Source organism: Marmota flaviventris, chromosome X, assembly GCF_047511675.1.
Source record: "Marmota flaviventris isolate mMarFla1 chromosome X, mMarFla1.hap1, whole genome shotgun sequence".
Classification (NCBI taxonomy): domain Eukaryota; kingdom Metazoa; phylum Chordata; class Mammalia; order Rodentia; family Sciuridae; genus Marmota; species Marmota flaviventris.
The window spans coordinates 134,719,786-134,747,171 of record NC_092518.1 but is presented as its reverse complement, the minus strand read 5'-3'; the positions used below and the strand labels follow the sequence as shown (position 1 = coordinate 134,747,171).

Genomic DNA, 27,386 nt, shown 5'->3' with positions numbered 1-27,386 from the left:
TTATCATCTGAATCACTGTCTCCTTCTCTGAACAATGGAAAAGACTGAGAGGAAGCAGTATCCTCATGCAATTAGCATAAGAAGGTGCAGGAAATATTTATTGAAACAATTGGAATCATTTTTAAAGAAATGAAAAGGCACCAGGGTGGTGGCGCATGCCTGTAATCCCAGGGGTATGGAGGCTGAGACAGGAGGATCACAACTTCAAAGCCAGCCTCAGCAACGGGGGGGGGGGGGGGGGGGGGGGGGGAAGAAATGGAAAGGGACCTTCAATGAGAAACATAACTTGCTATCTAAACAATTTCATGAAAAAAAAAGTTTTTTAATTTTATCTAGGCTCAAATTCTTATAATATGGATAAAGGCAGCTTTTGGTTTTCTGGAGATAGGCCACAGTTTTCTTGTTGACCTTACTTGTCTTAGGGTATCTTATATATCTCATTTTACTTTTCAGATTATATTTAAGAATCAAGCAAGCCGGCCATATAACATCTACCCTCATGGAATCACTGATGTCAGTCCTTTATACTCAGGGAGATTGCCAAAAGGTAATAACAAAAGTACTTGAAGTGACTCTGATAGCTTATGTAAAACACCCCTAAGGCTTCCTAGAATTGATGTGGTGTAACTTTAGATTGCAACTCTTAAGTGCCCTAAAATCTTAAAGCTGATTGTTCTGATATGAAGGTCATGTTTTTTTCTCTGAGTTTAGTTTTTGGCTTCATTCCAGACTTTTGATATCTAATATTTTAATATTTCTACTTTTAATTTCATTATTTGTTGCTTAAAGATTCATGACATAGGGCTGGGGTTGTGGCTCAGTGGTAGGGCACTTGCCTAGCATGTGTGAGGCACTGGGTTAGATTCTCAGCACCACATATAAATAAATGAATAAAATAAAGGTCCATCAACAACTTTAAAAAATTAAAAAAAAAGATTCATGACATATCTTTGTCATGGATTACACCTTTTATCAATAAAATGTCCTTGGTTGTCTTTTATGATCCTTAACTTGAATTATTTTTTTCTAATTTTAGTATTGCCACATATGCTTAATTAGTTTATCTTTTCCATGATATTATTTTCCCATATGTTTGTTTATTTCATGTTAGGTCTTGTCCACATAAAAAGCATACATATGGTTTTTATTAGTTTACCCAATCACCATCTATCAATTGGAGATTTTAACCTGGCCATATTGTGTTAGTTTTGATATGCTTGTTGATAGTCTGGTAATTTTATATTTCAATTACAATTACTCATTTTTTAGTAGTTTGTGTAAAATATTTTCTTTTAATGAAATTTATACTATAAATATTCTTTCTAAATTTTAATTTTAATGATTTATTTTATCAAAATCATAGTTGCTTAAGGTTTAAGCTGTTGAAGGGCTGTAAGTTCCACTTCCTAGAGGCATTCATTTTTTTTGAGGGGAGTACTAGGGATTGAACTCAGGGGCACTCAACCACTGAGCCACATGTCCAACACTTTTTGTATTTTATTTAGAGACAGGGTCTCACCGAGTTGCATAGTTTCTCACCATTGCTGAGGCTGGCTTTGAACCCACAATCCTCCTTCCTCAGCCTCCCAAGCCCCTGGGATTACAGACATGCACCACCATTCACAGCTGAAGCATTCATTTTTAATCATTTTTGTTTTAGATTTTTGGTGTTTCATCTCAAAATCTCTAAACATTGCTTATAGTGCTAATTCTCTGTTTTTTGACTTCACAATTATATATTTGCTTGCTTTGTTTAAATATTTATTCTAAAAATTTTAAATCCAAAAACAACATTTGTGTTTTTTAAATAAGTTACTTTTTATACTTATGCTTATTTCTGAACTCTGATTATTCTCTTGTCTATAATTCCAATGGTTTTACTATTAAAAATCAAATAAGTTCTCCTTCCTTATTCCGTACCACAATCAACTGGATAATCAGTTCTGGAATGCCACTCTCTTTAATGTCTTTTATTTCCCTGTGGCCCTTAGAATATTTTTCTTCTTCATATATATTTTTTAAACAAAAGTCTGCTGGACCCATTTTTATTGATAAAAAATTTAGTAAATCTTATACCAGGGGCCATTTTAGTTTCCATTTACTGAGAAATTTCTTTACATACATACAGATTTGTAGAACCTTTGCAATAGCAACATGGTTACTATTTAAAGAAAACCTTTAGACAAACTTAAAATATGTATGGAACCAGTTTTAAGCCAAACTATTCAACTTAACATTACTAATATGTGGCTTGTTATATTCTAATTGAGCTATTTCTGGATTTGGTTGTGGGTAGGTGTAAAACATTTGAAGGATTTGCCAATACTGCCAGGAGAAATATTCAAGTATAAATGGACAATAACTGTAGAAGATGGGCCAACTAAATCAGATCCTCGATGCCTGACCCGATATTACTCTAGTTTCATTAATCTGGAGAGAGATCTAGCTTCTGGGCTCATTGGCCCTCTCCTCATATGCTACAAAGAATCTGTAGATCAAAGAGGAAACCAGGTGAGTGTTATCCTTTCCAAGTTCTGGGTTTAAAACTTAAAAATGGAAGATGCATATGAACTTCCAGATATTTTTTATTCTCTCAATGTATGTCCTCCTGTATCCTGCATAAAATACAGTAGTCTGTTTTATAGTAAAATAAAAGAAATAAACTGGGTTTCACTTAGAATGACGTGAAAATTTTATTGCTGTGACAAAATACCTGAAAAAATCAACTTAAAGGAAGGAAAAATTTTATTTTGGTTAACTATTTAAAGATTTAAGTCCATAAGTCACTTGGCCCCGTTGCTTAGGCACATGGTGAGGCAAAATGTCACAGTGGGTATATTGTAGCAGAGCAAAGCTGCTCAATTCATGGAAGTCAAGAAGGAGAGAGAGAGAGAGAGAGAGAGAGAGAGAGAGAGAGAGAGAGAGAGAGAGAGAGAGAGAGAAATGTGCACAAGAAAGAGACCCAGGGACAAGATATACTTTTCTAGGTCATGCCTCCAGACCTACTTCTTACAAGTAGATCCCATCTACTGCCACTTCCATCACCTCCTGTAATCCATTGAAATTATTAATCCATCAAATGGATTAATGCATTGATGGGGTCAGAGCCCTCATAATTCAGTTACTTCCCAAAAGCTCTACCTCAGAACACTGCTGTATTGGAGACCAAACCTTCAGCACATGAGCCTTTGGGGGACATTCCAGATCCAAACTATAACAAGACTCAATTGTCTTGGACTAACTCATAAATTTGGTTCATTATATAAGTTGTTCTGAAAAATTGATTTGTTTAAATAGAAAACTTAGATATTAGTGTTGTTTGTTGTTCTTGTAGTTCACCTTGTCTTATTCTGTTTTTCTATTTTTACTTTTTTATAGATTGGTAGCCTTGTGGAAAGTAGTTGCTAAATGCATGTTTAAAGAGTTAAATCCTCTAATCAGAACATGGAGAAAATGAAACTACAGACTATACCAAAAAATCAGCCAGCATATGGCCTTAAAGCCAGAAAAACTAAATTTAGTGGATCCAGTCACCCTCTTGCCTAAACATATATTCACTGCTTGTAACACCCATCCCCATTCCCAGGTCCTGGTACATGCCATAACAGTGACCCTAAGAGGAAATATAATTGAACCAAAAGCTTAGATATGTTATATATATGTCATTGCTTCCATCATAGATTTCTAGTGCCTGCCTTACAGTATCAGCAGCATTTCTTTCTCCCTTTCAATACATGTAATTAACAGATGATGTCAGATAAAAGAAATGTCATCCTGTTTTCTGTATTTGATGAGAACCAAAGCTGGTACCTCACCGAGAATATGCAGCGCTTTCTCCCCAATGCAGTAGGAGTACAGCTCCATGATCCAGAATTCCAAGCCTCCAATGTCATGCACAGTGAGTAAAACATCACTTCAGTCCAGTAGGATAAAGGGAAATTGATGATGCCACCAAACTGATGTCCAGATAATGAATGCATTTAAATGCCATCTAAGAGACACATTAAAAAAAATGTAATCATATAACACAATTTCAAAAACCCAGTCACCAGTTTCCCTTTCAATGTTTACTTGACTGCCCTCTCCCATTTAGTTTTATTTTATCTCCTTCTATATTAATACCTTTCCATCAACCCTTCCATACCTAGGTCACTAATTTAAAGACACATTTTCTCCATAACAATACTCTCATATACTATATCATTATATTCATATTCTAGGACTGCTATAATAATTATTACAGAGATGTATTGTCTTACACTTCTGGAGGTCGAAAGTCTGAGATCAAAGTGTTGGCAGGTTTGGTTTCTTTAGGCTCTCTCCTTTCCTTGTAGCATCTTCTATCTGTATCCTCATGTGATCTTCCCTCTCTACCTGTGTGTGTCCTAATCTCTTCATATAAGGTGATTAAGGCTCACTCTAATGATCTTATTTTAACTAACTGCCTATTTAAAGACCTATTTCCAAATACAGTCACATTATGAGGTACTGGGTTTAGAACTAAACATCTGAATTGGAAAGGACACAACTCAGCCTGTCACATATATACATATGTGTACTGTTTATATATACACACAAATTAAATGGTCAAAAGCATGATAAAATTTCAATCTCTCTATCATTAGGGAAAGGCAAGATAGAATGCCAAAGAAATAGTACTTTATAACTATCAGACTGGCAAAACTACAAGACCATTATTACTAGTGGTTGTATGGGTAAACAGGTATTCTAGTGGATCACTGGTACAGTCTTTTTGAAACAAATGTAGTTGCATCCATTAAAATTAAAAATATATGCCTTTTGAAATTTCAGTTCTGGTTAAGATGGAATAAGCACATGTCACTGTATCTATTTCACTAAATGTGACTAAAAATCCTGAACAAAATGGGCATGGACATTATCTGAGAACCCTGAAATTTTATATAGTGGGTTATACTCTCCTTCCAGTATGTGACTTCTGTCATCTAATGCTATACCCCTTGTCTCCAAGTTTTAGCCCTTTAGCTTTGAGTTGAGCCTCGTTTGTTAAATCCTAACCTTGGTACTTCACATGTGACTGAATTTGGAGATAATATCTTTAAAGATTATTAAGTTAAAATTAAATTATTAGAGTGGGTCCTAATCTAATCTCATTGGCAATCTTGTAAGAAGAGGAGATTTGGACATACAGATATACCAGGGATGTACATGCATAGAGGAAAATCCCTGAGAAGACACAATCCAAAATAAGAAATCCAGAATATTTCTAAACCTCTCATTCCCCATTGCTTTGCAGGTATCAATGGCTATGTTTTTGATAGCTTGCAGTTGTCAGTTTGTTTGCATGAGGTGGCATATTGGTACATTCTAAGTGTTGGAGCACAGACCAACTTCTTATCTGTCTTCTTCTCTGGATATACCTTCAAACACAAAATGGTTTATGAAGACACACTTACTCTATTCCCATTCTCAGGAGAAACTGTCTTCATGTCGATGGAAAACCCAGGTTAGTTATTTATATTCTCCTTTCAACAATAGCTGTGATTACCTCACTTGCCAAGCTCAGGCATAAAAGCAACCTTCTCCTGAGAACTGCCAAGAGATAACATAGAATTTCCTTAATCTTTTATAGAACATACCCTTAGTGACCTAAGGATCTTCCATTAAGCCTCACCTCTTAAAGGTTCAACCATTTTCCAATACTGTGACTTCCTAAGCTTCTAACACATGGGCCTTTGGGGAAAAACTGCATCCAAACTATAGCATATTGCATTATATTTGATTTTAATGCATAGAATGATAGGATAGATACCATTATCCTCATTTTCAAATTTTTAAACTGGAGCTCAGAGAGCTTAAGTGCATTGCTCAAAGTAAATTTTAGAGCTAGGAGTAGAACCCAAGAAGTCTGACTCTAGAAACTATTGTAATATGGCAATAACATTTAACCTATATAAAACCCTTCCTCAAGTCACTGTCAGCATCAGAGAGTTTTGTGTGACTATTAATAGTCTTCATTATTGTTTGTATTAATTACATTTCTCCAATTTATTCCATTTTTATTTATAGCCCTTTGTGGTCACAAACAGGTATGGCACAATAGCAGCAATGCAAAATCCACTTTTACTACCATCATTGGATTGTTACATGTGTCAAGAATTTAACCCAATGACTTGTGATATAATGGTCTTGACCAATATTTTTTCATTTATCTAAAAATGGAAGAGAACCTCTTAATACAGAATTTACTTCAAACCTGGATTCTGAGTAACCAGAGTCTTATTCTTTCTCATCTCCAGGTCTGTGGGTTCTGGGATGCCACAACTCAGACTTTCGAAACAGAGGCATGACAGCCTTACTGAAGGTTTCTAGTTGTGACAGGAACATTGGTGATTATTATGAGAACACATATGAAGATATTCCAACATATCTGACTAATGAAAACAATGTTATTCAACCCAGAAGCTTCTCCCAAAATTTAAGGCATCTGAGCCCTAGGAAGCAATTAAAAGCTATCTTAATACAAGAAAATGACACAAAGAAGATTGACCCTCAGTTTGAAGAAGAGAGAACAGGGATCATCAAAGTACAAAGTGTCTCCAGTGATTTTTTGATGCTCTTGGGACAAAGTCCTACTCCACGTGGGTTATCTTTATCTGATCTTCAAAAAGCCACATATGAGACTATTCCTGATGATTATTCACCTGGAGCAACAGACAGTAATGAAGGTCCATCTGAAGTGGTACACCTCAGGCCTGAGCTCCACGATGATGAAGACATAGTATTTACTCCTGATCCAGGTCTCCAATCAGGATCAAATGAGAATTTGGGAACAACTGTAGCAGTAGATTTGAAGAAATTTAATTCAAAAGTTTTGGGTTATCCAAATAATCTATCAGAAAATTTGGCAGCAAGTCCTGAAAAGACGAATTCCTTAGGAACCCCAAATATGCCAGTTTACTTTAGTAGTCAGTTAAGCACCATTTTATTTGATACAAAGTCATCTCCCATTACTGGGTCTGGTGTATCTCTGAGCTTGAGTGAAAGAAATGATTCCAAGTTGTTGGAAGCAGATTTAATGAATAGTAAAGAAAACTCACTGGGAAAAAATGTATCATTAATGAAGAGTAAAGGATTACTTAAAAAGAAAATAATTCATACACCTTCTTTGTTGACCAAAGATAATGCTTTATTTAAATTTAATATGTCTTTGATAGAAGCAAACAAGACATCTAATAATTCAACATCGAATGGAAGAACTTATCCTGACAGCCCAACGTTCTTAATTGAGAATAGTACATCTGTCTGGCAAGACACTATATTAGAAAGCAATACTGGGCTTCAAGAAGTGACATCTTTGATCCAAGACAAAATGCTAATAATGCACAAAAATACTCCAGCTTTGAGGCTAAATTATGTGTCAAATAAAACTACTCCATTAAAGAATATGGAAATAGGTTACCAAAAAAGGGTGGGGCCTGTGCTACAAGATTCAGAGTCAGCAAATTGGCAGCAAAAGACCCATGCAAAGAACTTCTTGAATTCTGGACTGAAGCAATTAATATCCTTAGCATCAAAAAAGTCTGTAAAAGATCAGAATTTCTTGTCAGAGAAAAATAAAGTAGTAATAGCAGAAGATGAATTTACAAAGGACACAGAACTCAAAGAGTTGATTTTTCCAAGAAACAGGACCATATTTCTTACTAACTTGACTAATGTACAAGAAAACGATACACACAATCAAGAAAAAAAATTTCAGGAAGATATAGAAAAGAACGAAGCATTAATTCAAGAGAATGTAATTTTGCCTCAGGGGTATACACTGACTGGCAATAAGAATTTCCTAAAGAACCTTTTCTTACTGAGTACTAGGCAGAATATAAGTTTAGATGAGGGGACATATACACCATTACTTCAGGACACCAGGTCAGTAAATGATTCAACAAATAGAACAGAGATTCACGTGGCCCATTTATCAAAAAGTAAGGAGGAAGAGGAAACAAACTTGGTGAATCAAACCAAGCAAATAATGGAGAAATACATAAGCACCACAAGGATGTCTCTTAATCCATGCCAGAAGAATGTTATTGTTCAACATGGTAAGCAGACGTCAAAGGAATTCAAACTCCCACTAGAAGAAACGGAGCTTGAAAGGGGGCTAATTGCAAATGACAGCTCAGCCCAGTCATCCAAAAACATGAAATATTTGACGCACATAGACTATAATAAAAAGCAGGAGAAAACCATTATTCAATCTTCCTTATCAGATTTTCCTGTGATGAATCATGACATCACTCAGATGAATAGCTCTACATTGCCCATTACAAATATATCACCATTTCCATCAATTATACCTACAGATTTGACCAAGATCCCATCTCAAGACAATTCTTCTCATTTTCTAGCCTACAGTTATACTTTTAGGACAAAAAGTTCTAGGACCCAAGAAAGCAGTCATTTCTTACAAGGAGCAAAAAGAAATAACCTTTCTTTATCCATCCTATCTTTGGAGATGATCAAAGATCAAAGAAAGGTTGGCTCCATGAGGACAAGTGCCACAAACTCAGTCACGTGTAAGTATAATGAGAGTAATGTTCTCTTGAAACCAGTCTTGCCCAAAGTATCTGGAAAAGTTGAATTGCTTCTTAAACTTCCCATTTATCAGAAAGACCTTTTAACTAGAGAAACTAGTCGTGATTCTCCTGGCCACCTTGAAGTCATGGAAAATATCCTTCTTCAGAAAACACCAAGACCTATCAAAGGGAATAAAACAAATAGACCTGGAGAAGTTCCCTTTGTTAAAGTGGCAATGGAAAGCTCTGAAAAGACTCCATCCAAGCTGCTGGGTCCTACTCTTCAGTTAGAGCAAGAAGACATTGACTATGATGATACCATCTCATTTGTAACAAAGAGGGAAGATTTTGACATTTATGGTGAGGATGAAAACCAGGGCCCCCGCAGCTTTCAAAAGAAAACACGACATTATTTTATTGCTGCAGTGGAGCGGCTCTGGGACTATGGGATGAGTAGATCTCCTCATGTTCTAAGAAACAGGTATGAGTCCATTGTTCTGCTGTTGTGATCTTTGACTTTACCAACTGCTGAAATGGTAAGAAAGGCACCCCCAATTTGTAGCAGTGAGATACCAGAGATTGCTTTACAGAGGAACCCTAAGAACCAGGTGGCAAAAAATCTAGATGAAGCTGAGGAATAAATGAGAATAGATAATGGCAAATGAAGATGTCATGGGGCTGGGGCTGTAGTTCAGTGATAGAGCACTTACCTTGCATGTGTGAAGCACTGGGTTTGACCCTTAGCACCACATATTAATAAAATAAAGGTCTCATTGACAACTAATTTTTTTAAATGTCGTGAAATTCTTTCTCTTGAGAGAAGTTTACAAGAGGAATAGAGGAGTCAGGGGCAAGAAGCAGCAATGGGGAAGAAATTCATCTTCATCTCTCAAACCCATAAGCTGCAGAAGAAATCTTATTCTTATGAAAGGTGTAAGAGAGGAGGGAGGAAGAACTGAAGCATGTAGTAAAGAAGTTGAAGATGTAGGCAGGATTGTTTTCCAAGGTACGAGATCCAGAGGGTAAAATAGGGTGACTTGATTTTTAGGGGAGCAGAAGGAGGCTGGTCAAGGTAGAGAAAGCAGAGACAAATTTGGAAGACAAACATGAGGGTCAGTCAGGAAGTGTTATATGGTATCTGTACAATTGTAGACATTGGAGTACAGCATAGTAGAAGCTTGCACTCTCTTGAGGAGAGCAAGAGATAATAAATCAGTAGACAAATAAGGGAATTTCAATGGTGCTATTCAGAAGATAGAATAGAATAATATGGTAAAGAGTGACTGGGGGTACTTTAGCTGTGGTGCTCAGAGAAATCCTCTTTGAGGAGTTCAGCCCAAACAAAATGGGGCAAACATGACTTGAGTATAGTGAAGAATCCAAGGTATGGTATATGGAGGGAAGATGAGGTGGTAGACGCAAACATCAGTCAGATAATACAGGTCCTAGAGGAGATCCCCTCTTCATTACTCATTATATACTCATCCCCCTTGCTTTCTATCTGAAGTGAGCTCTCATTGCTTCATGCTGATGCTATTCACCTATATTTAGCACTACATATGCACTGCTTCTGTAATAATAAAACACTATTAAAATAATAAAATCAGAGACTGGCCTGGCAAACTAGGATTAGGAGGTGGTTCCCTGAAGAGGAACTCCATTCCCCAAGACTCACAAGCCTGTTGGCCTAATCACTATGCTGCCTCCATCCTTCCCTGAGCTCCCTTAGTACCAGGCAGTCCAGCACAGAGAGGGAAGGTGGCTGGGTGGGGAGTGGGAACATTGGTCTTTATATGGTGGTGGCTTTGGGGGGCCTATTTTCTGTGTGCTTCTTTGTTGTCTTTTTTTTTTTTTTTTGAGTTGGGATCTAACTATGTTGCTCAGGTTGTTCTCAAACTTCTGAGCTCAAGTGATCCTCCTGCCTCAGCCTCCCAAATAGCTGGGACTACAGTTGAGAGACACCAAACTTAGAAGACAAAAGATGCTTGCCTGGCAAAAGTAGAGCAGATGGAGGGAGAAGACGAGGACAAATTATTAAATAGCCTTAAGAAAAGAACAAAGAAGGAGAGGCCTTGTCCATCAGATATCCCTTTCTGTATGAATTAAGACTACTGTCAATGTACATGGAAATTTACAGAATGAATTGTTGTCGTTGAAAATGATTTGAATGAACTGACCTTTTGCTTCACAGTGGCAACACAATTCTTGCTTATTAGAGAGACTAAATAACAAGAAATTCCGCTTGAGCAGGCACTTAAAGAAAAGCCCTGGTGGGTATATTATTTGTTCCTGCAGAAGAACATTTGTAGTGTCATGAAGTGTAAGCTCTGAGAAGGGAAAGGAAGAGGGTCCAGAGCCATGGACAGTCACAGAGGACAATAAGCTAAAGAAGATCCCTAGGTGTTACCATGGCCATACAAAAGTGTGGGAAATGGATTTAAAAGGATGAATCAACAGGTGCTTTCCCTGAGTTAATAGTCTCTAAGTTGCAACCATCTTGCCTGCATTAAAGCCAAAGGTAGCAGAAAGAAGGAAGTAACAAAGATCAGACTAGAAACAACTGAAATGGAGATAACAGCAATAAGAACTAAGAATTTTTTGATGGGCTAAACAAAATTTATAGAGAAAGAAAATGAGGTGATGATATTTAGGATGTGTTGAAATACTTGTTAACCTAGAATTTTATATCCATCAAAATACAAATGAAGTTGAAAAAAAAGGACATTTTCAGACAAGCAGAAACAAACTTCCTTGCTACCAAAGATTCATTAAAAATAGCTGATGATAGGCTGGCGGTGTAGCTCAGTGGTAGAGCATTTGCCTAACATGTGCAAGACACTGGGTTCAATCTTTGGCACCACATAAAAATGAATAAATAAAATGGAGGTATAAAAAATGTTGTATTTGTTAAAAAATACTCTGATGTTATACTTACTACAAAAGTGGTTCCAACAAGATATGAGAAGCAAGAAGGAATAAAGAGCAAAGACCGGGGAACTATGTGGATAAATATAAATAAGCATTATTTATATAAACAATGATAAATTTTAAAAATCAATATATATGTGATTGCTTTTTTCACAACATGTCTGCTTCCAAAACACAGATATCATGAAATCACTGCAAAATGTAAGCCAAAATTGGGAAAGAAGATTCATATCAACATCATTATCATTGAACAAATGGATTTGAGAAAGTCTACCATTACTGACAATGTAATCTACAAATCTGGTGCGATAACAAAGAACCATCAAAAAATTAAGAAGGAGGGTGCTGAAATGGGAAGGGGCTCCTTTAAGTATGCCTGGGTTTTGGATCAATTGAAAGCTGAGGATGAACATGGCATCACCATTCTCCCTGAGGACATTTGAGACCAGCAAGTATCATGTGACCATCGTTGATACCCCAGGTCATATAGACTATCAAAAACATGATTACAAGGCTGACAAGGTGGCACATGCCTATCATCTCAGCATGTCAGGAGGCTGAGGCAGGAGGATAGTGAGTTCAGAGCCAGCCTCAGCAAAAGCAAGGTGCTAAGCGACTCACTGAGACCCTGTCTCTAAGTAAAATACAAAATAGAGCTAGGGAGTAGTGGTTCAGTGATCAAGGGCCCCTGAGTTCAATCCCCAGTATCAAAAAACCCACAAACAAACAAACAAAAACATGAAAACATGCTAACCTTTCAGACTGACCACGCTGTTCTGATAGTTGCTGCTGCTGTTGGTGAATTTGAAACTGGTATCTTCAAGAATGGACAGATTTGTGAGCATGCCCTTCTGACTTACACACTAGGTGGTGCTAACAAAATAGATTCCACTGGGCCACACTACAACCAGAAGAGATATGAAGAAATCATTAGGGAAGTCAGTACTACCTTAAGAAAATCAGATACAACCCAACACAGTAGTATTTTGTGGCAATTTCTGACTGAAATCATGAAAACATGCTGGAACCAGGAATGGTTCAAGGGATGGAAAATCACCTGTAAAGATGCCAGTGCCACTGGAATCATGCTGCTCATACCTCCAATTTGCATCCAGTCACCAACTTATCCAACTGACAAGCCCTTATATTAAGCACTTCAAGATGTCTATAAAATTAGTGGTATTGATACTGTCCTTGTGGGCTAAGTGGAGACTGGTACTCTGACATTGAGCAAGGTGCTCACCTTTGTCCCAATTAATGTTATAATTGAAGAAAAACCTGTTGAAATACATCATGAAGTTTTGAGTGAAACTCTTCCTGAAGACAATGTGAGACTCAGTGTCAAAAATGTGTCTGTCAAGGGCTGGGGTATGGCTCAGTGGTAGAGCACTTGCCTACCAAGCAAGAAGGCTTTGGTTCTATCACCAGCACTGCAAAGAAGGAGAAGGGAGAGGAAGGTGATGGTGGAGAGTAGTAGGAGGGGGAGTATGAGGAGAAGGAGGAGGAGTGGCAAAGATGTTAATTGTGGCAACATGGCTGGTGACAGCAAAAACAGAAGTACTGCTGGACGCAAAGGCACACTCCTGTAATCTAGCTCAGGAGGCTGAGGCAGTAGAATCACAAGTTCAAAGCCAGCCTCAGCAACTTAGTGAGGCCCTAAACAACTCAGTGAGACCCTGTCTCTGAATAAAATACAAAATAGGGCTGCAGATTATCCTGACTTATGCACACCAAATCAATAATGGTTCTGCACCTGTGCTAGATTCTGACACAGCTCACATTGACACAGCTCACATTGCTTGCAGGTTTGCTGAGTGATTGCCATTCTGGTAAGAAGCCAGAAAATTGGTCCCACTGAATTTTTTTTCAATACTAGAGATTGAATCCAGGGCTCAAACATGCTAGGCAAATATTCTACCACTAAAATACATTTCCAGTCCTTTTTTTTTTTTTTTTTTTCAGACAGGGCTTTGCTAAATTGTTCAGGCTAGCCATGAACTTGAGATACTTTGGCCTCAGCCTCCTGAGTAACTAGGATTACAGGCATGGGATATTTATCATGCCAGGCTCCATTGTGATATTTTTAATTGATTTTATTTTTTAAATACATGACAGCAGAATGCATTACAATTCTTAATGAACATATAGAGCACAATTTTTCATATCTCTGTATATAAGTATGTTCACACCAGTTCCTGTCTTCATACATGTACTTTGGATAATGAGGTCCATCACATTCCTCCATCATTGCTAATCCCCTGCCCCCTCTCTTCCCCTCCCACCCCTCTGCCCTATCTAGAGTTCGTCTATTCCTCCCATGCTCTGCCTCCCTACCCCCCTAAGAGTCAGTCACCTTATATCAGAGAAAACATTCAGTATTCTTTTTTGGAGATTGGCTAACTTCACTTAGCATTATCTTCTCCAACTCCATCCATTTGTTTACCTGCGAATGCCATGATTTTATTCTCTTTTATTGCTGCATAATATTCCATTGTATATATATGCCACATTTTTTAATCTATTCATCTACTGAAGGGCATCTACGTTGGCTCCACAGTTTAGGTATTGTGAATTGTGCTTCTATAAACATTGATGTGGCTGTGTCCGTGTAGAATGCTGTTTTTAAGTCCTTTGGGTACACACTGAGGAGAGGAATAGCTGGGTCAAATAGTGGTTCCATTTCCAGTTTTCCAAGGAATCTCCAACCTGCTTTCAATATTGGCTGCACCAATTTGCAGTCCCACCAGCAATGTATGAGTGTACCTTTCCCCCCACATCCTCACAAACACTTATTGTTGTTTGCCTTCATAATAGCTGCCATTCTGACTGGAGTAACATGAAATCTTAGAGTAGTTTTGATTTGCGTTTTTCTAATTGCTAGAAATGATGAACATTTTTTTCATATATTTGGTGATTGATTGTATATCATTTTCTGAGAAGTGTCTGTTTATATCCTTGGCCCATTTATTGATTGGGTCATTTTTTTGTTGTTGTTGCTTAGCTTGTTGGGTTCTTTATATACCCTAGAGATTAGAGCTCTATCTGATGTGTGAGGGGTAAAAATTTGCTCCCAAACTGAAGGCTCTCTGTTCACCTCACAGATTGTTTCTTTTGCTGATAAGAGTTTTCTTACTTTGAGTCTATCCCATTTATTGACTCTTGGTTTTAATTCTTGCACTATAGGAGTCTTATTAAGGAAGTTGGGGCCTAATCCCACGTGATAAAGATTAGGGCCTACTTTTTCTTCTAATAGACACAGAGTCTCTGGTTTAATTCCTAGGTCCTTGATCCTCTTTTAGTTGAGTTTTGTGCATGGTGAGAGATAGGGGTTTAATTTCATTTTGTTGCATATGGATTTCCAGTTTTCCCAGCACCATTTATTGAAGAGGCTATCTTTTCTCCAACATATGTTCTTGGTGCCTTTGTCTAATATAAGATAATTGTAATTTTGTGAGTAAGTCTCTGTGTCCTCTATTCTGTACCATTGGTCTACCAGCCTGTTTTGGTGCCAATACCATGCTGTTTTTGTTACTATTGCTCTGTAGTATAGTTTAAGGTCTGGTATAGTGATACCACCTGCTTCACTCTTCCTGCTGATGGCTTTAGCTATTCTGGGTCTCTTATTTTTCCAGATGAATTTCATGACTGTTTTTTCTATTTATATGAGGAATGCCACTGAAAATTTGATTGGAATTGCATTAAATCTATATACTGTTTTTGGTAGTATGGCCACTTTAATAATATTAATTCTGCCTATCCATGAGCAAGGTAGAACTTTCCATCTTCTAAGGTCTTCTTTGATTTCTCTCTTTAGGGTTCTGTAGTTTTCATTATATAGATCTTTCACCTGTTTCGTTAAGTTGATTCCCAAGTATTTTCCCATTATAATTTTTTGAAAATATTTTTATTTATATTTTTTAGTTGTAGTTGGACACAACACCCTTATTTTATTTATTTATTTTTATGTGGTGCTGAGGATCGAACCCAGGGCCTTGCACGTGCTAGACAAGTGCTCTACCCCTGAGCTACAGCCCCAGTCCAATGATTTTTATTGTTATGGTTTCTTTATAATTTGGTCTTGAGATTTCTCTCTTGAGAGTGAATATAAACTAACATAGTCACTTTCCAGAAGAACCCATACTGGGAGCCAAGTTAGGTGAAGGTGTGTTGGTCACGTGAGAAACAACATGCAGAAGTGAAATCAACATACAGAATGAAATAAAATAGTAACAAATACCTAGAAATAAGTATTTCAAAAAGTTTACATAGACTTGTCTATGAGCCTAAGCTTGTGGCTCAGCAGTAGAGTGCTAGCATAGCACATGTGAGGCACTGGGTTTGATCCTCAGTACCACAGAAAAATAAATAAATAAAATAAGGGTGAAAAAAGAATTTTCTATGACAATTACTGAGAAACTTAAATATACCTAAATAAATGCTGAGATATACTATGTATGTGGACTCAAAACATGGTATCTGAAAACGTAAATTATTCACAAACTAATCTATGATTCAGTGCAACTTGAATGAAAATCCCGACAAGTCTTTTCTTTTGTAGAACTCAACAAATTATTTTTAAAATTTTTAATATATATTTTTAGACATTGATGGACCTTTATTTTGTTCATTTATTTATATGAGGTGCTGAGAATTGAACCTAGTGCCCCGTACACACTAGGCAAGCGCTCTACCTTTGAGCCACAACCCCAGCTGCACAATTTAATTTTTTTTTTTTTTAAAAGTAAAGAAAAAAGGTCCAAGGACTGAATCTTGGGGCTCTCATATTAAGACTATGTTTATAAACTCTACTCTTTCAATATTTAAAAATATTCTTGTGTACTAACTACTTTGTGTCAGGTACTCTTCCAGCTGCTGGGAATATAGCAGTGAATACAACAGGCAAAACTACCTCCTTTCATGGAACTTAGTAGTACAAGAGGATGGAATGGTTAACTAAACACAATGTTGTTTAGCTGTCTAGTAAAAGGAGAACATAAAAGTTCACTTGGATACCATCTAGATTGCTTTTGTGAACTCCTTACCTCTGTGTATTTGCCAATGTAATACACCTAGATGTACCATATGTCCAAAATCGTACACCGTAACCAACCCCTCCTCTAGGATTTTCCATCTCAGTGAATTGCATGCCATCCACTCATTTGTCCCAACCAGAAACCCCCAAATTATCTGTAATTCTTCTTTCTCTTCTCTCTGACCCATTGCACTTGCAATCCATCATCAATTCTATTAAATGTATCTAAAATACAGGAAAAGAAGTATGTGAGGCATTTCTACCTACTTGGTCCATGAGGATACTACTTTTCCTCTACATTTTCTCCAGGGATCAGAGTGGCAGTGCTCCTCAGTTCAAGAAGGTAGTTTTCCAGGAATTTACTGATGGCTCCTTTACTCAACCCTTATACCGTGGAGAACTAAATGAACACTTGGGACTCTTGGGGCCATATATAAGAGCAGAAGTTGAAGACAATATTGTGGTGAGTTAAAGACAGTGGAATTACAAGAAAATTAATTCCACATCTTTATTTTGTTTCCTTTTTTAAATATTGATTTTATTTTTTTTAAATACACAACAGTGGAATGCATTACAATTCTTATTACACATGTAGAGCACAATTTTTCATATCTTTGTATATAAAGTATGTTCACACCAATTCATGTCTTTATACATGTACTTTGTTTATTTGCATTAAATTCTTATTACACATATATACCACAATTTTTCATATCTCTGTTTGTATATAAAGTAGGTTGACACCCAATTTCTGATTATAAAAATAATGTACTCTAAGGCTGGATTTGTAGTTCGGTGGTAGAGTGCTCTCCTCACATGTATGAGGCCCTGGGTTCAATTCTTAGCACCACATAAAAATACATAAATAAAAATAAAGATATGATGAAATCTAACAACTGAAAAAATTAAAGTACAGACAAATAAAGAAGTTGAAAAATAACCCCTTAGTTAATTTTTATGTTTTTTTCCTATGTGTTTTTCTTTCTGTATTGAAAATTATATCATATGTAATTCTGCTTCTTTTTTTACCAAATGTCATATAATTAACATTTTTATGTCATCAAAAACACTTCCTAAGCAGGAATGATTACATAATTATCTATTATATGAATTTATGGAACCACTGTTTACTTAGCCATTTACTTTGATCAGTGTTTCAGACTGTTTCTTTTTTCACTATGTAAGTGTCCAATCAAAATCCACGAACAATTTAAGACCTTTTCATATGAATTATCTATTAAATTCTCCTTTTTCATTGGTCTTATATATTTATTAATATTTTTAAGGAAAAATGACTACTGTAGGATTTGGGTGATATAAAAAATTCTTTTGGTAGAGTCTGGAGCTTTCTTTCTTTTTAAAAATATTTATATTTTAGTTTTAGGTGGACACAATATCTTTATTTTATTTTTTTTATGTAGTGCTGAGAATTGAACCCAGTGCCTCATTCATGTTAGGCAAGCGTCTACCACTTGAGCCACATCCCCAGCCCCAGAATCTGGAGCTTTCTAGTGAAGTTTTAATCAACATATTGCAGAAAGAAGACATACTTGGCCACGTGATCTTACATATTTCAGGTTGCCATTGTACATTATGGATTTTCAGGACACAGAGTAAATCTTGCTGTGCTGGGATAAATAAAGGAACTCTACTATATTCATCTTTCTTCAGGGCACTTCTGGGAGCCAGTTTTGTAGTAAAGCAAATTTCTTAGATGTTACTTTAGTAGAGCCAGTAATTATATTAACAATATTTCAAGATAACCATACCATGTGAGGAAATACAAAAGTACCAGTGATTACTTTTGTAACAGTCACAGGTATTTACTATTGTACGATAATACTCTGTGGCTTTATGATGCAGAACCTAGATTCATAGTTGAAAGTCATTCTCACTTTGAACTTAATTAATGATTTGCCCTCCCCATCTGAAAGCACAAACACCAAGTTAAGAACTGGTTGTCCCTTTTGTAAAAATTACAAATATAATTAATGTTCTCTAGGTGTGCTAATTAAGTGAACACAAGCTTTCATCTTCTAGAATTAGTAAGACTTCACTGAGTTTTCAGAAAGCACAGAGGCAGTGGGAAGATTCCGGTCTGTGGATGTGAAGACTGATATAATCTGAGAAATTCTTCCTTTTTGACATTTTCATTGGCTTTATGTTTATAAAAGTCCCTTCCTACCCAGATACTTAAAAGAATCACTTATACTTTCTTTTATACCTTAATTATTTACATTTTTATTTTTAATCCATCAATAATTCCCATAAACTAGATGTTATTTTGGTACATCATGTGAGACCAAAGTTGTTTTATTTTCTGTTCAAAATAGCCATCCATGTTCCTAGTTGATTTTTTATAGTAAGGATGCAGAAGGATCTAAAATTATGGGTACTTTTTTTCTGACTTGAATTTTATTTTACTTTCCACATGCTATATAATATGTGTACTTTTTCAAATTGAAAAAAAAGTCTTTAAAACAAATCTTTTTCAAAGATAATATGCATTAATCCTGGAATGTATCATGAAGATACATCCTTTTACTTGGAAATTACCTTTAAGTTGCATTTCCCTGATCAATAAGGTTGAGAATCTTTTCATGAGTAGCAGTAATGTGGATATCTTCTTTTGTGGAGCTTCTCTCCAAGTTTTTTTTTTTGCCAATTTTTGTACTGGATAATCTACTTTTTTCTTATGAATTCCAAGAAGTATCCTATATAATCTTGACATGAGTCTTTTGCTTTATACATTGTAAACAACCAAACATTCTCTCCCATTCTATTCAAGAATTTTCTCTTGGGGCTGGGGTTGTGGCTCAGTGGTAGATCACTCGCCTAGCATGTGCGAGGCCCTGGGTTCGATCCTCAGCACCACATATAAATAAATAAAATAAAGGTATTGTGTCCAACTGCAACTAAAAAGTAAGTATTAAAAAATTGCTTTAAAAATAATTTTCTCTTTCAATGTTTTGTTATTGTTGTTATCTTGATTTTTTTTGTGTGTGTGCGCGTGTTTTCTCTGCAGGTAACTTTCAAAAACCAGGCCTCTCGTCCCTACTCCTTCTATTCTAGCCTAATTTCTTATAAGGAAGATCAAGGACAAGGAACAGAACCTAGAAAAAACTTTGTGAAGCCGAATGAAACAAAAACTTACTTTTGGAAAGTACAATATCATATGGCACCCACTAAAGATGAGTTTGACTGCAAAGCTTGGGCTTATTTCTCTGATGTTGATCTGGTAAGTAGGTCTTCATTGTGCTGGGTATTTTCTGGTTTAAAAGAAATGATCTTTGTGTTTATGTGCTAAAAATTTTGGTATTTATCCTAAGCACAATGAAAATCTTTAAATTTTTGTGTTTTAGAAACTTCACTTAGAACCTACTGAAATAGATGAACTGTTGTATGGGGGACAGGTTAAAATGGCAGGAAAGTTGATGAGAAGTCTAGTCTGGTTTGTAGGTGAGAGAGCTTACACTAATAGTGTTGATGTCTTCCCTCCCTAGGAAAGAGATGTGCACTCAGGCTTGATTGGACCCCTTCTGATTTGTCACACTAACACTCTGAACCCTGCTCATGGAAGACAAGTGACAGTGCAGGAATTTGCTCTGTTTTTCACTATCTTTGATGAGACCAAGAGCTGGTATTTCCGTGAAAACATGGAAAGGAACTGCAGGGCACCCTGCAATATCCAAATGGAAGACCCAACTTTTAAAGAGAATTATCGTTTCCATGGTAACATATTCTACACCCAAATATAGCATGCACTTATTCCAATGAGCCTTGAGCCAGAGACTTGATCATTGCATGACTTGAAAGTATACATGCAGGACTGGAATCCGCACAGCTGTCAGTATTTTTGGTAGTCTGGAGGGAAAGAAACTTCTACAATAAATTTTAACAGCTTTCTCTGTTCTTCTCCAGCAATCAATGGCTATGTGATGGATACACTACCTGGTTTAGTAATGGCTCAAGATCAAAGGATTCGATGGTATCTGCTCAGCATGGGCAGCAATGAAAACATCCATTCTATTCATTTCAGTGGACATGTGTTCACTGTACGGAAAAAAGAGGAGTATAAAATGGCAGTGTACAACCTCTATCCAGGTATGACCTTCTTTGTATTCTTTTACTTATAGTACTTGAGTACTTACTTTGCATGAATACAATCACTGCACAAAGCAGACAAGCTCCTTGCTTTCAAGTAGCAAGTCAAGTAACTTTAATGTACAGAAAGATAAATCAATTAGCAAATGAATAAGATTATTTCAAGTATATAAAAATTGTTATAAAGGGATTAGAACAGAATAAATGGATGATTAATGTCACAGCATCTTCCCAGGAATAGTTTCATTTTCCTTCTCAAATCCAGTATTATACCACTAGTTATTCAAGGAGTGATTTATTTAAATATTTAACCAGTGTATATGACAATGTTGACTGAAACACTATTTTGGTCCTCCACTAAAACAGGTTTAATAGTGGGGATTAATTTCCCCTCTTTCCTCATAAATATTCCAGTAAGTCCTGTGACTTTTCTCCTCACTTGGGGATTGAACTCAGGAGCACTCAGCCACTGAGCCACATCCCCAGCCCTATTTTGTATTTTATTTAGACACAGGGTCTCAATGAGTTGCTTAGCACCTTGCTTTGCCTGAGGCTGACTTTGAACTTGCGATCCTCCAATCTCAGCCTCCCCGGCTGCTGAGATTACAGGTGTGTGCCACAGCACCCAGCTTGGTAACTCTTAAGTAACAAACAAACCTGTACTTCATATGTCACATACAGTTCAAGTCAGAAATTATAATATTCATTTCAGGGTATTGACAAAAATTCTGTAGTTGATTTAACTTCAATTTTCCCACCCCCAGTTGAGCCTACATCAAGTTAGAAGTCTGCATTGGAAAAAAGAAACATGGTTAAGTCCTCTGTTTCTCTGCTTTGTGCTTATTGTGCCCTCCCAACCCCTCAATAGGCTCCCTTAGATCCCATATCAGATCAATAGGAAACAGGCTTTTTGCTCTGAAAACCCATGGGAGTGTAGGCCAGTCCTAATATTACAGGAGTAGCCTTCTCCTGTATCCATGATCAAAGCATCTAGTGACCCTGTCTGATTTTCTGGGAGGGAAGTGGTCAAAATTCAATCTCCAAGTGCTCCAACTAGAGGAATCACATAGAAAGCAGTGGAGGAACTGAATTTGGTAGATATTCTTTGATATTCTATATAAGTCGATATATTTGTGCACATTTATTTGTTCCTTTTGGTTTTGAAAAGGTGTTTTTGGGACAGTAGAAATGCTACCATCCAAACCTGGAATTTGGCGGATACAATGCCTTATTGGAGAGCACCTACATGCGGGGATGAGCACTCTTTTTCTGGTGTACAGCAAGCGTGAGTAGCACTGTGGGCAGAGGTTACCTACCTACCTAACCTACCTAGCCTATTTTTTTTTTTTTTTGGTACTGGGGATTGAACTTAGGAGCACTCAACCACTGAGCCACATCCCAACCCTTCTTTCTATTTTATTTAGAGACAGGGTCTTGCTGAGTGTTTTTAGGGCCACACTAAGTTGCTGAGGCTGGCTTTGAACTCAGGATCCTCTTGCCTCAGCCTCCTGAGCTGCTGGGATTACAGGTGTGCACTACTGCCACCAATCTCAGCCTACTTTTGTATAGCTTTCCTTCTCCTTGGAATTATTGCCTTTGTTGAGAAATATAATACAAGCTCATACCATTATTACATTTAAATTGAATATTATTGTTTGATTTCAGAGTGTCAGATTCCCTTGGGAATGGCTTCTGGACACATTAGAGATTTTCAGATCACAGCTTCAGGACAATATGGTAAATACTATTATTTTTCACTCCAAGAACCTGAGATGAATGTATCTTTTTAAAATTTCTGTTGGATAGTTGCAGATAACTAATCCATCTCCATGCTTTTATTAATTATACTCCATCAATGGAACTCAAATCCATCTTGTTCTCTCCATTTTGCGCTGTGACCATCTTAATTCAGGCCACTTTCATTTCTCACCTAGACAGTGACACTGCCTCCTTAAATATTCTCTCCATTTTCAGTATTGTTCCCTTAAGCCCATTCTCTTCACTTTTGTGTAAGAAGTAATGGTTGAATAGAATTTATAGAGTTCTTAAATATTGGGGGATTTATTGTTGTTACTGGGGATTGAACCCAGGAGCACTGAATCACTGAGCCAAATCCCCATCCTTTTTTAATTTTTATTGTGAGACAATGTCTCATTAAGTTGCTGAGGGCCTCGCTAAATTGCTGATGCTGGCCTCAAACTCATGATCCTCAAGTTACAGCTTCCTGAATTGCTGGAAGTATAGGTGTGTGTCATCATGCCAGGCTATTTTCTTTTCTATTTTACCATATTTTATTGGTACATTACAGATAAATATAATGGTGGGATTTGTTATTACATATTCATACATGCATATAGTATAACAATATAATTTGTCCAATATCATTTGGTATCAAATTCCAGTATCAAGTAAATTCAGGTGCTAACAATCGACAAAGTTATTAAAGAATTAAAGTTTAGAAGTTTACAACAATAATAAGCAAAAGTCTTAGTTATCAATACTGCTAGGCTTCAAAGTTTTTATATCTTTCTCTATCTTGTTTCCACGTGTCTAAGGACCAACCTAGTTGAATATAATCTCTCTCCTCTCCCCTTTCCTGGGCAAAGGACAGTGGGCCCCAAAGCTGGCCAGACTTCATTATTCCGGATCAATCAATGCCTGGAGTACCAAGGAGCCCTTTTCATGGATCAAGGTTAGAGAACTTAATGAATGAGGGGATTTATATCATATTTGATTACATTAATTATCCTCTTACAAGCTCAAAGCATTATACATGTCCTTTATATTGCAGTAATTTCCAATCACACCTAAGACTGTGTATTCTATTGTTAGATGCCTTTAAACGAGTAAATGTCCTTCAGTCCTCCAAAATTCTTCATTTTAACACAAAACAAGTGGTTCAATCCCCTACCTTTCAAGCAAAGACACCGTAGCTACCTTTCTAAAACCAAGTTGATCTTTTTCATCAATCATACACCACTTGATAGTATTTCATACATACTTAAATTTAGTGTAATCTGGTGAACTAAGATAGAATTAATACTTCAAATAATGTGTTTAGTTTAACTCAATTGCTTTTTTAAAATTATTTTTTCAGATATTGATGAACCTTTATTTAATTCATTCATTTATATGTGGTGCTGAGAACTAAAACCCAGTGCCTCACACATGCTAGGCAAACACTCTACCACTGAGCCACAACCCCAGCCTCTCATAGGTTAGGTTTTCAGATTTTCTCACTTTCCTATTTCCTCTAGAGCAGCACTGTTCAATGGAAATAGAACATGAGCTGCAAACGCAAATGACATGTTTAATTTTTCATTTTCTAAAACGAGGGAAGTTGGGGTAGGCATCTATTTTAGTGAGAAGGCCTAAAAGGCAAAAAGCCTTGCCCACAGGCAGAGTGGATGTTCATATAGAGGAAACGATTCAATGATTTGGAATTTGGTTTGTTAGGAAGCAGGGGCTCAATAAGCACCTTTTCTACTCATTCCCACCATTTATCCCACAACCACACAAATATGTTCAGCTTTCAAAATTTGTGTCTGCTTCACCTGTATATCCAAGATAACAATACACACATCTGTAGCAATGTAGATTCTTCCTAAACCCATAATTAATTTCAGAAGATATTACATGCTTTTTAAAAACAGGTTTAAATAAAATGTTTTTTTTTTTAATTGATAGGTAGATCTGTTGGCACCAATGATTATTCATGGCATCAAGACCCAGGGTGCCCGTCAGAAGTTCTCCAGCCTCTATATCTCTCAATTTATTATCATGTATAGTCTTGATGGGAAGAAATGGATGACTTATCGAGGGAATTCTACTGGCACCTTAATGGTATGTACTTAGTCCTTTCAAGAGAATTAATGAATGCTTTAAAGATCTTCTGATGGATTTCAGATATGGGACAAACAGTCTTAGATTCTGTAAGTTTAACTTTAAAAAAGAATTTTCTACCTTTGGTTAATAGTTGTTGTTGTTATTATTATGGTGCTGGGGATTGAACCTAGGGCCTTGTATGTGTGAGGCAAAAACTCTACCAACTGAGCCATATCCCCATCTCTACCTTTGGTCAATAGTTATTATAAGGAATTATGAACAGAGATCTTTGTAGTTCTCCATATCCTATGGTTGTAGGCAGATATGACTTAGTGATTAAGGACAAGAGTTACAGAGTTGTAGTGACAAATGCTCAACTCTCCTCATCCCCAGTTCCATTATGCTATGGTAAGGGCACTGGTGGGAAAGAATGGAACTCTAAGACCTGGGATGGAGACACTTAGGCAGACATGGATGAAGCTGAGAATTTCAAAATTCCAAATCCCCCTGAACCACCTTTGCCTGAGGAATCAACCTCTCCCCAGTCTCTAAAGCAATAATTCTTCCTTTGCATAAAAGCTTTTCAGTGACCAAACTGAGATAGTTGCTTTACAAGAGAGTAATTGTTTTCCTTATTGCCCCTGTTTGGCCATTACAAAAGCCAAATGAGAGATAGAACATGGCAGCAGACCACCACAAATTCAAACAGGTGGTGATACCAAAAAACAATTGCAATTCCAGATATTATACCTGTTTTAAAGTAAATTAACACAGACTCAGACACCTTATATGGAACTATTTATCTAGAAAGAAGCTTTTTCTTCATTCCCATTGAGAAGCAAAATCAGAACATATTTGCATTTATGAGGTAGGAATGATAATATTGTTTATTGCTCGTATGTCAGAGCAATGCCAGCCCCCTTGTTCTTTGTCAGAACATAGACTTGGAGAACTCCAAATATCTTAACATCCCACAAATACCATGCCTGCCCATTATGTTGATGACATTATGCTGACAGAACCTGATAAACAGGAACTAGCAATCACCCTGCTTCTATGAGACAGACAGACAGACAGACAGACACACACACACACACACACACACACACACACACACACCAAATGAGCCTGCCTTGTCCCTGACTTTAATGTGAATTGATCCCATGTTTCACTGTTAGCTTCAAATATTTAACATATTTAGAAAGTTTCCATCTATTTTTAAAAAATATTTATTTTTTTAGAACTAGTTGGACACAATACCTTTATTTTGTTTATTTATTTTTATGTGGTGCTGAGGATTCAACCCAGGGTCTCGCACATGCTAGACAAGAGCTCTACCACTGAGCCACAATCGTAGCCCCTCTACTTTATTCTGAATGGCAGCATCTCTACCATCTTTAACATAATCACATTCTTTTTTTTATTTGTGTGCGTGTGTGTGTGGGGGGTGCTGGGGATTGAACCCAGGGTCTTGTGCATGTGAGGCAAGCACTCTACCATCTGAGCTATATCCCCAGCCCACATTTCTTCACTTTGTATTGCTAAATTATATTTATATTAAGTGGTGTGCTGGCAGGTGATTAACAATCAACTTAAAGGCAAAGTGGGGAGAGGTTATTGAGGAAAGGTTTGGATTTATTATGCTCTCATGACCCAGTGCAAGAGGGCTCCAACACACCACTGTACTACATTACTAGGACAACCTCTTTCATAGGGTAGTAATCATTTAAAATGTGTTTGCATCCAATTTGCCAACATTTTATTTCGAATTTATCTATGAATAAAATTGGTTAACCCTTTTTGGAGAGGCTTTACTTCTTTGTGTTTTGGCATGAGGATTATATTAAATTTGAAAGTAAATTGGTAAGCTCCATTTTTTTTCCATGAAACTATTGCTCTAGAATAGCTTAATTGATGTAACAATTGCATTTAGTAAATTTAGAAGGTATACCTATACTTAAAGAGGATAGAGGTTCCCTTTACCCCATTATTAGAAATATTGCTTGTGAATCAATAGTTTATGTGGGACTGATATAAAGATACAAAGACATTGATGATAACTAGGTGGTAGATACTTACTTTGTGCTTACTTTGGTGGTAGATACTTGACTATCTTTTCCATTCCTTCTCTGATTATTGGGTTTCTCATTTATGTTACCTGTAAGATGTGTATAATAGCCATATCTCTCTTCCCATGCCATATATCTGTATCTGTATATACACATCTATTTATTTTTTTCTCTTTTGCCCCTTGATTAGCAAGTTTTTGTCTATTTTATTGGTCTTTTAAAGAATTAATTCCTGGTTTTAAAAATGAAACCTAGTTTTGAAAGTGATGCTTTATAATTAATTAATTTCTGTTTAACACTTTAAAAACCATTTTTATGTTCTTTTGGTTTATCTTATTTATGTTTGACTCCTACAATTTGGAGTTGAATGTCTAGTCCATTTATGTTCAATCTTTATTTTACATTGAGAAGGATAGAATAATTATTATGTACTCTCATAAGAGTTATTTTTTTAAACAGTTCTTGAACAACTGCTGTGTGCTAAGTCAGTCCTTCCTTCCTTCCTTCCCTCCCTCCCAGGGGTGCTCTACCACTCATCTATACCCATAGATACAGTGTCTCTCTGTTGCCAAGGCTGGCCTCAAATTTCTAATTCTCCTGTCTCAGACTTCCAAGTTACTGGGATTATAGGCATGCACTGCCACACTTGGTTTATGTTCTAGGTTTTAATACAGGGATGGGCAAACTGTAGCCTATAGATTTGGCCTGCAGCCTAATTATGTATGCACTGTGAATTAAGAATGGCTTATAATATATTTAAAGGTTTGTAAAAAAAACAAAGAACCAGCAAAGAAACAACCACAGAGACCATTTGTGGTCAGTAAAGACTAACATATCCCTATTTGGACATTTAAAGAAAAAAGGTTTGAAGACTGC

General features: G+C 36.6%; 1 protein-coding gene across 7 annotated transcripts in view; it reads left to right on the top strand.

Annotated features, from left to right (window-relative positions):
- Positions 1-27,386, top strand: part of F8 (coagulation factor VIII) — a 98,356-nt gene that overhangs the window by 32,942 nt on the left and 38,028 nt on the right. For 3 of the 7 annotated variants that reach the window (XM_071606536.1, XM_071606537.1, XM_027923009.2), the window contains 13 exons: positions 454-547; positions 2,297-2,511; positions 3,748-3,898; positions 5,276-5,485; positions 6,279-9,033; positions 16,822-16,975; positions 19,538-19,750; positions 20,016-20,244; positions 20,434-20,616; positions 21,785-21,901; positions 22,282-22,353; positions 23,223-23,308; positions 24,304-24,459. In XM_071606536.1, the coding sequence (XP_071462637.1) occupies positions 454-547; positions 2,297-2,511; positions 3,748-3,898; positions 5,276-5,485; positions 6,279-9,033; positions 16,822-16,975; positions 19,538-19,750; positions 20,016-20,244; positions 20,434-20,616; positions 21,785-21,901; positions 22,282-22,353; positions 23,223-23,308; positions 24,304-24,459 (4,635 nt within the window). Of the gene's footprint in view, positions 1-453; positions 548-2,296; positions 2,512-3,747; positions 3,899-5,275; positions 5,486-6,278; positions 9,034-16,748; positions 16,976-19,537; positions 19,751-20,015; positions 20,245-20,433; positions 20,617-21,784; positions 21,902-22,281; positions 22,354-23,222; positions 23,309-24,303; positions 24,460-27,386 lie in introns of those variants that run through there. The other 4 variants (XR_011705694.1, XR_011705693.1, XM_071606538.1 and 1 more) reach the window with 3 other exon arrangements.